General features: G+C 38.2%; 1 protein-coding gene across 3 annotated transcripts in view; it reads right to left on the minus strand.

The window, feature by feature from the left end:
• FBXO25 (F-box protein 25) overlaps positions 1 to 16,942 on the minus strand; it is a 31,282-nt gene continuing 14,340 nt past the window's right edge. For 2 of the 3 annotated variants that reach the window (XM_065681543.1, XM_065681545.1), the window contains 5 exons: positions 13,902 to 13,995; positions 12,997 to 13,181; positions 10,154 to 10,336; positions 7,830 to 7,973; positions 1 to 1,201 (listed from right to left, as the gene is read on the minus strand). In XM_065681543.1, coding sequence (XP_065537615.1) covers positions 1,112 to 1,201; positions 7,830 to 7,973; positions 10,154 to 10,336; positions 12,997 to 13,181; positions 13,902 to 13,995 — 696 coding nt within the window. In that variant the 3' untranslated portion in view covers positions 1 to 1,111. Of the gene's footprint in view, positions 1,202 to 3,944; positions 3,972 to 7,829; positions 7,974 to 10,153; positions 10,337 to 12,996; positions 13,182 to 13,901; positions 13,996 to 16,942 lie in introns of all 3 variants that reach the window. The other variant, XM_065681544.1, reaches the window with a different exon arrangement.

Here is a 16,942-nt window from a genome sequence, read left to right on the forward strand (position 1 = left end):
TGCAGAATATAGTACATGATTTATTTTTTTCTGTAAATTACATATTATTTGTTAAGTTTCATTGACAAACCCAAAACTTCCCTAATTTTTCCTTTACCTGCCTAGAGCCAAGCAATTGATTTTGTTCTACAGGATAGAAGAAAACAGCTTCCTGGAGAATTCAGCATCTGATTAACTTGGCCAAAGGTGCTTCAGCTCAGATTGACACTCAGGGTTTCCCTAGAGCTTGTAAAGAGTTGTCAGGGTGCCTGGTGCTAGTAGAATGTCCTGCCATGGTACCAGTCTAGAAACAAGCAACTCCATTCTCAATTCAGTAATGTCTTCTTCTTAGAAGATGAATTAATGCAGTTGCATTTGTAGACAAACAATATAAATGAAGGCTGTAGCTACCATAAAAAAAAAAAAAAAGAAAAATCACTTTGCAGTAGCCCCAGATCTCAAGTTACATAGGGTGTGCTGAGATAGGTTATATGTTTATTAAAGTCCTTAAGAAAAATAAATGCTTTTGTGTAATATATGTACAAAGACTGGTTGATTTCCTTCATTCATAGGTCCAACAACAGACACAACCACAGCTATATTTCATTCACTAGCTCACAATGATTAATGCCACCTTGGTAACTGATATATTAAGAATCCAAGAAAATATTGGCTTGTTCTTAATATAGCGCAAATTACATGGAGGTGTTTTGAAAACAGCGGCTTAAAGAAAGAAGGATTAACAGAGAATTCCTCCTTTGGTCCCTGGAAAAGTAGCTCAGCTCTTCCACCACATTTTCAAAACTCCCTCACATAATTAACCAACTATTAAGGCGCCAAGAGAATGGATTTGAAGTTGAGATTAAAATGGTCTTTCTTGGACTTGAAAAGAAGTCCAGTGTGGATTTCCTGACAAAGAAATTTATTTAATGTGTCTCCTTCTCCTCAGCTCTTTTCTACCCAAAAGCAATACACCAAATAAACCTGTCTGGTAACCTCCTTCCACATCATTTTTTTGTTTTAAACTACAACAGAACATTACACTTAAATATATTGCACAAAAAGCATAACGCATCCTGCCTGACTCTTCACAGAAATGGCCACAAACACAGGAGAACAGCTACTGAACATCTCAGAATTTGAAGAGATCAATGAAATGCTGAGGAGATACTGGCATGAGGCAGGTGTCTGGATCACTGGCTGTGCAGGGGTGTCCCGTATCCTGCAGGATAAAAGAGAAAACAGTAAATTCTCTTTCCACACCCAGTCTCCCCCCCATGCCCAATTGAAAGAAAAAAAGGGTAAAAATTCACATATAGGCAGTTGCAACTACTTCCACTGGAAAGAAACTGATAGGAACTCACTTAAAGACAAATACGGTGAATTCTTAAACTGTTTTAGACTAAGCTGTTAAGAAAATAGGCCTTTCCAGTTTGACTGTGGTAGTGCTGGGGAGCTTCAGATGCCAGAAGAAAACCCAACCTCTCTCATCCTACCAGAACCAGAGTATCTGAGTTAGAGCACTTGAAAAAACCTCTCATATTCCCTATCCATTAATTTTTGGATTAAAAATAAAAAAGAGCAGCTGTTTTGTTGAACCTAAATTATCTGTTTAATGAAAATCTGCAATCAACTGCTACTTCAGGGAGAAAATGAGCTCCGTGCTCTCAAAGGGAAGAGTAGCAGACACTTCCTGAAGGAACTCCTGAACAGCATGTCTGAAGTCCCAGTCATTAAAGCTTTTCTGCCTTGCTTCTTCCTCCCACCACTCCCCGTTTCACTCCTCCCTTTTTCCTCACCTGACAGCACTCTCTTAAAACAGGTGTTAGCATCCAGGCAAGTGGGGAATACAGAAGACAGACAGGATGGAAAGGCTTTGCCATTACAAGTTCACTAAGCCTGCAGTGCTTTCTTTAATATTGCAGAAACTTGAACTCAGCACAATTGTCTTTTTAAGATTCAAATTCCCCATCAAATGAAATGTTAGAAATGACCCTCTAAAGGAAAGAAACGCTACAGATGTATTAACAGGGTCCCACACACTTCACTGGAGAGGTTGAATGCCTGGATCAGCAATGTTGTTAAGGCTCAGCAACTGTCCTTACAGTTACTTACAATAACCCTTCCTAGGACAGTTCCTGAACCTTACAATAACCCCTTTTAAAGGGTTTCTCTCCCTTTCCCACCAATATTGATGAATTCACCACATGGGGCAAGAAAACTAGAGTAAATACATGGTGAGTAGATGGCAGACCACTGCAGTCTTCACTTATTTGATTTCCATAGGAAATAAAGTTACATGCAATTCAGTTAATAGAAGGAAAGAACCTGTAAGCAAAATCATTTTCTCACTTGGAAACCTACATAGAGAAAGTGCTGTCAAAGATGCCACATTCCCATCCAAAGTCTTTGCAACACCAAAGTACACTAGGTGAAATAAATTCTAAATACTACTCAGCTTTTAATAGATGTATTATCTATACTTGGCCATTAAGTCCATACTACATGAAAATATCACGTGGTATCACCTCCTCAGCCTCCCACTTTTCAGCATAATTAACCACCTGAGAACCAATCATTAAATTCATGACAGAGGGGAAAAACAAACAAGGAAACAAGAGAACAGACAAATACATTAGACCCCAGGTAGAACTCGCTATCTGGGGAAGTTGCAGATCAGAAAGAACAGAAGACTAAGACCAGAAGCATGAAGCCTAACACTTTCAACTTGAGATGACCTCTGCAAGGAAGATTCACCACAGCAGGAAACATGCTCAAAGGTGGTTGCTAATCAACTGTCATCTTCTCTACCCGTTGCCATGTGAATGTCATGTCATTACTTTCCTAGTTTCCAGGGAAAGCCACCATTATAATCAGGATTCTGGGAAAGAAGCTAGGACTTCCCCACTTTTAGTGCTTGCTTATACTCCTAAGTATTTTAGACAGAATTTGTAATATGCTATCTGCTTCACTCTGCACATCATCATAAAAACACTTCCGAAAGCTCTGCTCAGTCAGCAATTAGAGGCCCAATAAAAATCTCAATAAGATCAGCTCTTGGGAGGTTTTAGTTATTAAGAACAGCAGTAATTTTATAGTGGGGAAAAAGAAAAGTGATAAGGACTGAAAAGCAGCAGCACAACTTCCCCGTAATTACAAAGGATGTTATTTCCCTTGAAACTACATTTAATAAATAGTGTTCAAATAAAATTGATTTTCAGTGCACCTACTTAAAGCTAAAACAGAACTCTTCTAAATTAACAAGAGAATGCAACAGGAGTGTTTACTGGTAAATGTAGTTTGTTTTCCTCCTCAAATGTTATCATAACTGGACATTAAGAAGCTCCCATAACACCTTTGAAGCTATAGTCTTTTGCTGTGTAATCATTTCCAGCATTTCTTCATTCATAAAGCAACATTATAATTGCTTCTCCCCACTCTCCCAAGTCATATGCAGTCTGTTTGGGGACTTGCTTTCCTAAAAGTATGTAGGACTACAGCATTCCAAATGGAATAAAATCAATTTTAGTACCTTTGCATTAAAGAAAGCTATCTGAGGTTCATGTTAGTCTTTTGAGATTTAAATACTGAATGAAATACATTAGGGAGTTTTTAAACAGTGAGTGCAGATAAACTGATTTCTCAGCAAAATCTGGCTGATGTTAACTGATGCTATGCACATATATTAATTGGAAGTTGAATTCTGGTCCCTAGTTTAAATGGCATTAACAGGGAATATAGCAATAATAAAAAAACAAATCTGATGAATAACTGAGATGGGAAGCCAGCATTAACTTATCTAACAGGGAAGCAAGAAACAAAGTATTCCTGATGCTAAACTGACATGGGGGAAAAAAAAAAAAATCAAAGCAAACACAGTATAAACAATTAGAAATGGACACATTATTCACTTTGACACGACAGAACAGTCAGCAATGAAAACAGATGAGACACACAGGAAATACCTTGAGTAACAAAGCAAGGTGGTAGTCCTTTGAGATCGTGAACAAGGAAGCAGGAAGGAGAGCCATAAAGTAAAAGAAGCAGAGTTAAAGTTTACTGAAGCTAATGTTCATATGCCATTTAGAAACAGTCTTCTATTCCTGTGGCAAATCACAAGCAGCTGGAGAACCAAAACCAGCGCAAGCCCCAGGAAGACTAAAACCAAGTGTGAAGCATTATCACTTACGCAAAACAATCCCACTAGTGCACATAAAGCCCAGGATACTGAATGAAGAAAAGGTATTTCAGTGTCTGTGATCACCTCTGGGATAACTGAAGTGTACTGCTGAGTGAGCTAAGAATATAAAAGAACTGCCCATAATTGCAATGCTGCAATTATGGAACAGAAGAAATATTATACACAAAAACCATTCACAGAAGCATCAGTCAATAATTAGTCTGCCATTACTTCCACACTACTGAAATTACGTATTTTTCCCCAATTTCATCACAGACAAATCCAAGAAGTTACATCTGAAAGACAGTAATTTAATATGAAGAGGTTTTTATAATCATTCCCTCCTTTAACATGGAAGAGAACAAGATGTTCTATTATACAATTTTATTTTCCCCAGTGAATTTAGGAGTCTCCTTATTGTATTTAACATTACTATGTTCACAGGTTTTAAACAAATACAGGAATACAAATGCCACTTCCTGAAAAGTTCTTACAGATTTGTTAAAAGTAACATTATTATAGCCAACTGGAATGTGAAAAGTCATTCCCTACTTCAGCTGTGTGCTAATTCAATTCAGTAGCCATCAGTCCTTTCTTTTTCAAGGCCTTCTTTAAATGGACACAAAATGCAGGACTGAAAGAACTTCCTGTGTGTAGGCCTCTCATGTTGCTAGCAAGAAGGCTTCTTATCACCAGCTAGGCCTGTGCTTTGTGGCTATTTCAGAAACTCACTGCTTAAAAACTCAACTCTCAGCCAAAAGATTGCCTACTAGTTTCTACAACCTATTTGCACCAAGGAAGCTCATTAGCTTAAATAATTTCTCTAAGTAGTCTCATGTTTATTCATCCCTTCTCCATCTCTGAGAATAATTTATGGAGAGCAGCCACATTTCTTATTAGCATTAACACAGCTAATTACTTTTAACCTCTGCTAGTCTACTCCATGCCCTGATCCCTTAAGTGCTTTTTCCTCTCCAGCTATTCCAATGTTTTGCTTTGTTCTTGAAGGCAGGGGAGGGGGGGAGATGAAATACCAAGAAGTGCTCAGCTCTCTGAAGTTCTAAATGCCCTTAAAAGCCAAAGTTGCCCAATTTCTGAAGTGTGCCATTAAAAGAAGAAACTGGTTTTTTTTTTTACATACCACAAACTACCTGAGAAGCCCACTGCTTCCATTCGTTTAAAGACTCAAACACCCACTACTTTTCCCTGTAAAGTAAGTGATTTCTTTTTTAAAGTTTGTTTTTCCTTTTATTTTTGGTTTGCTTCACACCAATGGAATGAGGCAAAGTAAAATCTTCAGCTGAGAACAATTTGTACATTATAGATACAATTATATGTCAACCACTCATGTATTTAATAATATGCCTAATCAAGTATGATACTGAAACTGCACAGCTTCTATGGTCAAACCATTCCTTTGCTCAGCTGTTCTCATGGCAGGCTCCTAGGTTCCTCTGAAGTAGTCTTCTCCAGTCTCTGCTCACAGCACAAGTCCTCAAGCCTTCCTGGTTACTTGGCCCTCACCTGAACACTATCCAGTTTATCAGTATGCCTTCTGTACTGGGAACCCCTAGTTGGATGCAGTATCCCAGGTGCAATCTAATTTAAAGTGCCAAGTGAAAACAGATAATCACATTCCTTAACCTGCTGACTGTGCTCTTGTTAAAACAGCCAATCCTAAAAACCTACTATATAATTTTAATGCAGAAGCACATAATCTATAACCACACCATCACTTTAAGACCTGTCCAAATCTCCAGGATGAGGCAGCCAGCACTGGAATGGTGATCTACTAGGTATTGCTCACCAATCCAAACAAAGTACCTTCAGAACTTACTGTGCTGTGTTTCACTAAAAACATAAAACCACAAAATGAGTGCTATTATTCCAGTAGTAGATTGGAGTAGCCAAGGTAACGAAACATCTGCCTGTATAGGTTCACTGCCTCTTATTGGCACACACCACCTCTAAAATTGAACATTTAATGCCAAGCACATTTTAGTCATTCCTAATATTAAAGTGCTACGCTTTCAATTATACCAAAATTAGAATGAGAGAAATTTACTCTAGAAAGCATTATCCCTTTACACAGCAAAGTCAGATGAGCCAAACAAATCTAATACCAGAAATCCTCACCTGCATCCATGCTCTGTGCTAATCTTTCCATTTTCAAAAACTTACATACTGAGCAACATGTTGAAGACTTATTTCATTGTTGTCAGTAGTTCTTAGTCATCCTTGACAGAGGTGTTTCAGCAAATGCCCAGGCCTTTCACAGAAGAAGCCAATTCTGACTACCTACCTTCCTATTATTAATTTAGCAAAACATTAGTACCTGGAAGAACTCCTATGATATCAAGAACACACAATTTAAAGATAACATCATTCAGTAACATGCTGCTTGTATGAAAGCCAGCTCATCCTGTTAAACAGCCTAGGGTTGTTTTCTATTGGAAAACAAAAAAAGCCCCATGCTCACATGGCAACTCCTCCTAAAAATCACAGAAAGACAACACAAGAACAACTCATTTCTGTCAATTAAAATAGAAGGTTTCTCAAACATTTCTTTCTCCTTGCTGTCCACTTAGCACTAAGAGATCTGTTCTTTCAGCTGTAAAATTAAAGAAGTCTCACTAACTAGAAGGCTAGATTATGGTGCAACACAAAGTAAAAGCAGGACTATGTGTTCACACACAGCTAAACATGAAAATGCCCTACAGAAATTAAAATCATCCCGTAAGACAGAATATGCTGCATGGTAAACATAAAAATCACTGCATTTTGAATGGAGTTTCAAACATTCCTCCAAGCTTCATAAGGGACAGAAACAAGACTATAGAAATAGTTTTACACCAATATGGTAGAAGTAGCATAGTAATAAATTCTCATTAGAGACACATGGATTGCAATGCCATCATTAGAAAAGGGATGTCATAAAATTGCTAACTTCGTACAAGTTGGGGCTGTTCAGCCTGGAGAAGAGAAGGCTGCATGAAGACCTCACAGCAGCCTTCCAGTACCTGAAGGGGGCCTATAGGGATGCTGGGGAGGGACTCTTCATTAGGGACTGTAGTGACAGGACAAGGGGTAATGGGTTAAAACTTAAACAGGGGAAGTTTAGATTGGATAGAAGGAGGAAATTCTTTCCTGTTAGGGTGGTGAGGCACTGGAATGGGTTGCCCAGGGAAGTTGTGAATGCTTCATCCCTGGCGGTGTTCAAGGCCAGGTTAGATAAAGCCCTGGGTGGTATGGTTTAGTGTGAGATGTCCCTGCCCATGGCAGGGGGGTGGAACTAGGTGATCTTAAGGTCCTTTCCAACCCTAACTATTCTATGATTCTATGATTCTGTAAGTTCTTAACAGCTTTGCCTGAGGTTAAACAGATACAAGAAGACACAGAGCGCAACTCTTTCCACATGTCACTATTCCTTGCAATTCTAAGTACCGAGGTTATCAGATACCAAGAGATAAGAATGCTAGATGAAGAACAACTCTGCAATTTAATACTGATTTTATATGGAATTTTTATATATTATTTAGAAGTTAGATATTAGTTGTCTGATCACATTTCACATGAGAAAGCTGACAAGATGATCTTATTACTTCTCTTTTCAGATGATTACCAGTAGCTGTTTGAACTTATTTCTGACTATCTATTTCAAAGCTCTTACCTTCCAAAACAGAATACTACAGTGGCGGCAGAAATGCAAGGTGTCCCCATACTGTTCCTTTATTGGGTAATATTTCTGTAGTGCAAAGTACATCAGCTTCCAGTCAATGCGACCTTCCTCTGATGGAATCAAATGCCTACAAAACTAGATATAAAATTAATATATTTTTTAAACCAGGTAAACTCAGGTAAAGGTCTGTGAAAAAAGGTGGTTAAACTGGATTTTTGTAACTAGAATTCTTTGAAGTCGGTGATCTGACATCCTACATCTGCAAAGCAGTGAAAGACACCTAGCCACACACAAAAAAGGTAAACCACTAAAAATAGGAGGGGGCATATTTGCCAAGAAAAAGGTAGGCCATACACAACTGATCAACTCCACTGTCTTGAAATGACTCTAATTATAGTCAAGAATCAAATAACAAAAACAGTATTTACAGCTGGTAAGTAATTTTATATTAAAAAAGAAGTCAGGAGTGAGATTTAAAAAAATGATTGTGCATTACAAACAGTGGTTTTCTGTCAAGAAAATAACTAAGATTTAAATAATGCTTTTTCTTTCATATTAAAGTATATACATGATTATTTTTCATATTTACTTATGATCTTTCTAGGAGGATAACAGTGATACATGCACTTCAAGGACATAATCTACATGTAAAGATGCATAATTGAGCTATTTCCTCCCAGCTTAATACACAGCCAAGTTTTACTAAGTATGTAGTTGTAAACGCTTTTGTTCCACTTGCAGTGGATTAATACTCATACATTAAAGGCTTTCTTTTTTCAGAAGACTATGCCTAGATGGGCATAATAGCATTGCCCTTCTGATTTCAGATACACTTTGTTTCATAATAGTTTCCCTGGGTAGAGTCCTCTTCCCCCCCCCCAAAAAAAAAACCAAACAAACCACAAAGTACTCTTCAGCTATTAAGTATAGTTTTGTGGTTGTTACAATAGCTCAACAATATACTGCAGAGGACAGGAAAAACAACCTACCATGATTCTGTAGCTTATTAAGGTAGGACACTTTTACACAGAAAAAGCAGAATTTTGTATTGGAAAATAAATAAAATCATTAGACACCTATCACTAATAACGTAATGAGAAATGGAATACAGGTATTTACAAATACATTGAAAACACCATGTACAAGTGCCCTTTATAAGGCACAAGGTTAGCTGCTTCTACTGAAATGCTTAAATTATCTTTCCCCCAGCATTACCCGAGTATACCAGCTACCTACCCACCAGCTTTGTCACTGTTCAAAAAGCTTACCTCATCTAGCCTCAAAATCTACTCAAGTGCTACATTAAACTTAAACTTCCTATCCTTATAACTTCACCTTGCATTCTTCTGAGCTGCTTCTGAAAGAAGGTTTTTCAGTTTGCCTTTGTCTATCTATATTCTCCATGAAGTTCATTCCAAAGCCTGTCATCTAACCAAATTCTTATTTGGGTCAGCTGCACATTAGGTTAATTGATACTCACTTCCATTTTTGCTGTTACAGTAATACTTAATCTGGTGGTCACTGACCAAACAGTACCATTTTAACCTGTCAGATTTAAGAATGTTTATCTTCACTTCCTCCTGTCTGGAATTTCCTAAGTTTTTGAAGTTCTTCCTCCAGCTCTGATGAGGAAGAACTGATGATTAACTCATCAGTTATCTCAACCAACATAAAACAGCTCAGATAGAAATATTACGCTGGAAAGAACAAACACAACTGCAGTTGTCTCATAACTATGTTGTGGTCTGATTTTGCCCCAGCATATATTACCATCAGAAAATGGTTTTGGAGGCATTCCTAGACTACTTCAATCCTTTTTGTGAAGAAGTGACAGAAGAGTACCATTTTCCTTTTTGTTCTTAATTTCAAAATCTCAAGCTTCTGTTCTATTATTTTTTGCAAAAATACAATGTTGGCTTGACCAGACTGTTGTGTAGTCTAAAAGTTTGAGCAATCTGTCTGCCTACCTTGGTTAGTAAAACAAGTTCTACTTTAGGTACTAAAAGAAGAAACACACTAGAGATAATCCTCTACTGCACCTGTTGGGGACTGTATGGTTTAAAACAAAACATCTTACAGTAGACAATCTTTTAAATAATACAAAGAAAGAGCCCAAAAGTTATCCTCACCTCACAGACATGATGAATACCATTTCCAGTAAGAAATAAGCCCCCAAAACAGAACAGTTTCACCATTACTGCACACCGTTACATTTTTACCATTACTGCAACACTGTAACATTTTTATCTCAAAAAGTTCACACTTCATTAGTATACTATATTGCAAAAGTCATGCATTTTGATAGAGTTTATTACCTGCTTTTCCGCGAAGTGGTACTGGCACAGTTTTTTCCATAACTGTCTGTCTTCACTGAGCATGTATAAAGTTGGAGTCACTTGACCCAGAGTAATAACATCCCAGCCATCAGAGAGCCTGTGTAAGATGTTTCTCAGTGTATGAAGAGGGAGATCGATAAGCGTAAGACCATTGTTGACTTGCTGGAAGTAAAAGTTGAAGACTTTTCATTAAAAAACTTCAGTGTAAGGTACAAGTAAGATCCTTCCTGTAGAGGCGTCTCAGGTCTTCCTTCAGTTTGTACAAAACCACTGAGTGATATCTATGGTTAATTCTGGGATACTTTAATCACTTGGCTACCATTATTCTCCAACTGTTGTTGCTGAAAACTTGTATGATTCAAGGTACAGAAGGAGCTACAGGCTGCAGTTTTATATCTTACAGCTTTTCTACTGTTAAAATAAACATACACTAAATTATTGCATTTCAAATAATTTTAAAACATTTCTCAAAATAATTCGAGAGTATAAGGTCTTGAAAACTATGATATATTCAAATTGACTTTTGAGAAGTAAGCTAAAACCCTAACTATAATAAAGGTATACACCAATCATTTATAATATGTAGGATAACTACCAGTCCTCAAATTTTATTATGAAACAGAGCAAATGCCATTTTGACTTAAGACAACTAGAGAATTTAGTACAAAGCAACCTCGTCTACTGGAAGAAGTTCCTGCTCATGGCAGGGGGGATGGAACTAGATGATCTTTAAGGTCCTTCCCAACCGAAACCATTCTAGGATTCTATATAGAACTGAAGAACAGAAATACAGAATGAAAACATGATGAAAGTCACACGCAGAGGAGTCTGGAGATAGCTCTCTGCATACATAAATGGGGAATTCTGAGGTGAGGGTGGGGGGGTGATAGAGATCTGAGAAAGTTTTCATTGGGAGTGAAACTCTGCTGAACTTTCTCTTTAAGGGTGTAACCTACGGCACAAATCCTGCATGACTGAATCTGCAGCCTACACCGCCAGGAGGCACAAAGCACAGCAGGGAGTGTGGGGAGCTGCCAGCCCCACCCAGCAGAGCTGTCACATCCTAAGGCACTGGCAGCTCAGCAACTGTACTCCAGCAGGCTTTAACTTCGATCAGTTTATTTTACAACTATTCATCTCACTTATAGACTAGACTTTCCATTGTGTCACTCATCTGTTATACACATCTCTGGGTCTGTCGTCTTGCTCAGGAATATGTGAGTATTACAGATGTAAGATTTCTCATTGGTTATTTCAACCAATGTAAAAAAGCTCAGATGGAAGTGTCATGCTGAAAAGAAACAAACACAGCAACTGCAGTGTCTCAAAACTGTCTTTGCTGTCGTTGCTTGGCATATGAAAACTGCTGAGATTGGGTTCCCCATTTCTCCTTTCTATTCCAAAATCAGCTGTCTTATTCAGATACCTGGCACACACAGCAAGGACAATTTCAAAATTTCACAGCTGAAAACAAACAGACCAAACAGGTTTAAGACTTTACTGTGAGCAGTATCTTCCACCATTTCTTCCTTCAGGAGCAACCCAGACAGATTAAAAAGAATGCCTGCTTATCATCAGAAGTTTCCATCATAAAAAGCTGGAAGAGTGCATGGCACATGCGTTGAACAGTCACATGATCAGACTCCAGATGCTGAAGTCATTATTCCATTTTTACAAAAAGCAATTATGCTAACGAATAAAGTCGTTAACTTGTCCCTTGAATATTTTATTTCTGATTTCTTGATTCCCCTGTAACGCTGAAGTTTAACCATGCCAAGTGCAAGGTCCTACACCTGGGTCAGAGCAATCCCAGGCACAGCTACAGGTTGGGCAGAGAATAGATTCAGAGCAGCCCTGCGGAGAAGGACTTGGGGGTGCTGGTCAATGAGAAAATGAACATGAGCCGGCTTCAGTGTGTGCTTGCAGCCCAGAAAGCCAACCGTATCCTGGGCTCCATCAAAAGGAGCGTGACCGCTCCTTTTGGGAGGTTGAAAAGGATCGAAGGAGGTGATCCTGCCCCTCTACTCTGCGCTCATGAGACCTCACCTGGAGTATTGTGTGCAGTTCTGGGGTCCTCAGCATACAAAGGACATGGAACTGCTGGAACAAGTCCAGAGGAGGGCCACGAGGATGATCAGGGGACTGGAGCGCCTCCCGTACAAAGACAGGCTGAGAAAGTTGGGGCTGTTCAGCCTGGAGAAGAGAAGGCTGCATGGAGACCTCATAGCAGCTTTCCAGTATCTGAAGGGGGCTTATAAAGATGCTGGGGAAGGATGGTGAGGGTGGTGAGGCACTGGAATCGGTTGCCCAGGGAAGTTGTGAATGCTCCATCCCTGGCAGTGTTCAAGGCCAGGCTGGACAGAGCCTTGAGTGACATGGTTTAGTGTGAGGTGTCCCTGCCCATGGCAGGGGCCTTGGAACTTTATGATCTTCAGGTCCTTTCCAACCCTAACTATTCTATGATTCTACTACTTTTTTTTTTTTTTGTAGTAGAACATTTCCTTTGGAATTAAAAATCTGTATTTTTTCCTCTATGTTTTCTCTACTGAGAAGTAGTAAACCATAGACAAACATTTTGGAATTCATTTGGGTGAAAATAAATAATGACATCTATATCACAAACCAGCACTACAGCAGTAGCTCTCATTAGAAAAGAGCTATTAAAACATTAAAACATGAAGTTGATTACATTTCAATAAGTTCATATTACTTCTGTAAAACCAAATAAAACAAGTGAAACTTTGGTTTATGATTTGTGAGTGAACAATGGTCAATGTAATTCCCCCCTCCAATTACTTTTCTGGCATGTTTTAATAACATACCTTGTTCATCTGAAGGTTTTTTAGTTGTTGTTGCCACAGAAGGATAGTTTCTAATCGACAAATCCAAATATTGATGTTCCCTACCAACACGGATTTTCCTACTCCTCTAATCAGTATACAGAGAGTAGAACTCAGATCCTGTAGAAGATCTTTGATTAATCGTGGATTATATTGGTCTTCCATGACTGGAAAATGAAACAAAACAATACAATTTTGGTTAACTGAGTTAACCCAGCTAATACAGTTGGCTCAAGTTAATCAACACTATTTTTTTTAAGAGGAAATCATTACAAGTCAGCTGTTTGTGTACAAGCCCTAACTCCAACCATGACATTCATTAATGTTGTTCCAACAATTAACATTTCATGCTATACATTTAATAAACTTAATGCTGAACAAGTACTTACAAATCTAATTTCATCTGTTCAAAGTTGATAGTTACTACATCCCCATTTAGTGTGGGATTCATTTATCAGAAATGTTTCAATATTATGAAATAGCTGGTTTATTTTAAACAAGCAATAAAGAAAAGCAGTTATGTATTTTAAATCTCAGTGCATCATGCAAACTGAAGAAACCCCACGTTACTAATCTAAAAGCTTTCACATTTCATAAAGAGTATAATTTAATTGCATCTTATAGTTTCTGAATAGAATCTGTCATTTAACAGCAACAATCTGTTTTAACAGACTTGATTCAATAATCAAGAGAAAACAACTTAATGCAACTGTGGGATGGGAGTCTGAAACCTTTCACTAAGTTAATATTGCCATTTCTTTGTCTTACAGTGTGAAAATAGTAATAAAGTAAGAGGGGGGAAAAAAAACCCCAAACCAAACAAAAACTGATACTTTAGTCACAGTGATTAAATCCGAACAACCAGATAACAAAACTTTAGGTCTTACCCTTCCGCACAATTTTGTCCAAAATGTTAAAGTAGTTCTTCTGTGCTGCACCACTCAGCGAAGTTAACTGGGATTTTGCAATTAACTGCAAAAGCTAGGACAAAGAATTAAGAGTCAGAAGAATGACAGAAGTAAAGGAGGTCTTCAAAACACTTTTGGTATGTACATTCACCTACAACAGCTTGGAGCACGGCAACCCTATTTTGTGAAAACATGACTACAGAGTTCAGAAAACGAAGTAAGAAAAACATGGAAAGCTTTAGGCATTCCCACTGGCAGCCCATTAACAACTCATGAAGAGATGTACATTTTCAAAATGTTCAAATACAAATACTGCTGTTTACGTCTGTGATGCAGTGCCACACGTATGGTCCTTATAAGCTGTAATGAAACAAAGGAGGGAGTTTGTTCTAGAGGCTCATGACAGAAACGTGGTCATTGATGTGGCTGGGTCCTGAACCCCCTGACAGATTGGGTCGCTAGAAGCATCACTCCAAACAGATACTAACTACCAGACTTCAACTTCAGAGTAAAACTATCATACTGGTCAAACTGAGGTATGATGGACTTAAGTCTACTACTTACTGCTAATGGAGAGGTAATACTGTATTTTACCTAAACTGGGAAAAAAATTCTGTATTACTCACACATTCAGGTCGCTGGTAGAAGAAACTACAGTAACCTAATAATGACCACTATATATACTGTATTAGTAACGTTCCCTTAACTATATAATAAGGATCTCCCAGCTGTCCACACATTTCTTTCTGAAGCCACCATGACCAGAAGAACAGTGAGAGCAGTGGGAATGGTCTAGAGGCAAGTAAGTAGAACAGCTTAAGTTCCTGCTGCACATAAATCATAGAATTATAGGCTGGTTCAGGCTGGAAACATTATCTAGTTCCAACCCCCCTGCCATGGGCAGGGACACCTTCCACTAGACCAGGCTGCTCAAAGCCCCATCCAGCCTGGCCTTGAACACTGCCAGGGATAAAGCAACCACAACTTTCAAGCTATATCTACTAGAGGCAGCCCTTGCTCCATTCAGACATCTTTGCTTTTTACATTTTAGATTCAGTTTTGCAGCTGATAAGGACTATTTAGAAGTGTGGCACTGAGCTTTACAATTGCTATTCATAATGCTGAGTTCAGAACAAGTGTTCTAAATACATCAGAAAGGGAAAGCAGGGAGCAGAAAATAGCATCCCCTGCAGAGTGCTCAAAACACTAACCTGCAGATCTGTGTTTTGTAGCATCAACTACTGGTACAGAGGTAGACAAGGACAAAGCCTGCCAAAAATTATTTTGTATCTTCATTTCTAAAACACTGCTTTGACAGTACACTCAACATTAATTTTCCTTTGGAAGAAGAGAGAATACACCTGTTCTCTCCCTCATTTAATAACGTTCCTTCTGGCTTCTCTGCATGCACCCTGACAAAACATTATGTGCTATGAAATGAGGGAATAATTCTCCTGATGTATTTAAATACAAGCAATCTATTTATACAGTTCTTGAGAGTAGATATCAGGACCTTTATCCTGGCATTTTCAAAGCCTTTTAGTTTGATTAATAATTTAGCGCACACATAGAGGTCTCTGGCACTTTGCCAGTTCAAGCAAGTCCGTGCATTTCTCTTGATTAATTTAAAAAAAAAAAAATTCAGTTATGTGACTCCGACTAAAGTTCAAATCAAAGAAACAAATTCCACCTGGCTCATTTTAATGAAGAGTCCCTTTTCACTAAAGGTTAATATAGCAGGATTAGGACAATTTTAGCAGGTGCACGAGTACAAGCATCTGACACAAGTTCAGTCTTACAATGCACAGCCATGCCTTATGCTGTCTACTAGACTTTTATCGGACTAACTGTTTATTCAAATGGCAACATCTTTTAAAAAGATTATCCATATCGAACTTAATGTACCAGATATTTAACAGCTAAGAAATGATTACTGTATCTAGTGTGAGGCATCCCTGCCCACAGCAGGGTGGTTGGAACTAGATGATCTCCTTTCCAACCCCAGCCATTCTATGATTCTGCATTACAGCACAAACAAGTATAGGAAAACAGCTGATCCCACCTCCTTCCCCCACATCCCATACTAAAAGGGTACTGGGCAGACATTTATTTAACTTTTAGTAATGATTTAATAATAGTTAAAGAATAAAAAAGGATCATCTCTGTGCTCTGGGATCAAAGAAATGCTATCCAGTAGGGCTTGATATTTAAAAGAAGTCTTCTTGATTTACATCTTGCTATCTTAAATGAAACAAGCAGAATACACATAAAAGTAATCATCATTGTGTTCATGTATAACCAAGAATAACTCTTAGAGGAAAAGCAATAGGAACTGCTGCACTGCATTAAATGAGATCTACAGAAAACATCACCACCACTAAAAACTTCAGGGAAGTAAGTGAGAACTTATGTAGAGCAGATAGGCATGGGATGACCTACTTCTCAGTTGCGGACTGGTTTAAAACCTGATAGAGCAGATTAAGCATCCGTTTTATAAATCCGCTGCAACTTCACATATTACTGACATCTACAGATTGGACTGGATTACAGATGCTGTAATTTGTTAGATACAATGCCACAAGTGCTTCTCAAGTCAACAAGTTCTATGGCTACAGAATAAGCAGCAGCTGTCATTCATGTTGATCATATTTCTTAGCAGCTCAGTAACTTTTAAGGTCTTAGATGTATCATTTCTGTACATCTGTTGTCAGGTGGCCTGCCTCACCTCAGAGAAACCAAAGCAAAGACATAATTAAGTTTTTGTAACCGTAAAACCAAAAAAATTTAAGAATTTGCAAATAAATTCTAAAATGTCAAAAGGATTTTGGAAGCATGCCTGCTATTTTAAATCCATCCTTATTTCTTCACCTCTGCCATTACTGTAGGAACGATTTGGACCACAAAGCCAAACTTCTGAATTTTAAAGTATTGCACCTTTCTCAACAATCTGAAGCCTGGCTAACGAACGGAGGAGAAACCAGTCAATAGGCTGGTCAATGTCAGACTTTGTTCCCACCAAA

Source organism: Lathamus discolor, chromosome 5 (genome assembly GCF_037157495.1).
Source record: "Lathamus discolor isolate bLatDis1 chromosome 5, bLatDis1.hap1, whole genome shotgun sequence".
In the NCBI taxonomy this organism is placed as follows: Eukaryota; Metazoa; Chordata; class Aves; order Psittaciformes; family Psittacidae; genus Lathamus; species Lathamus discolor.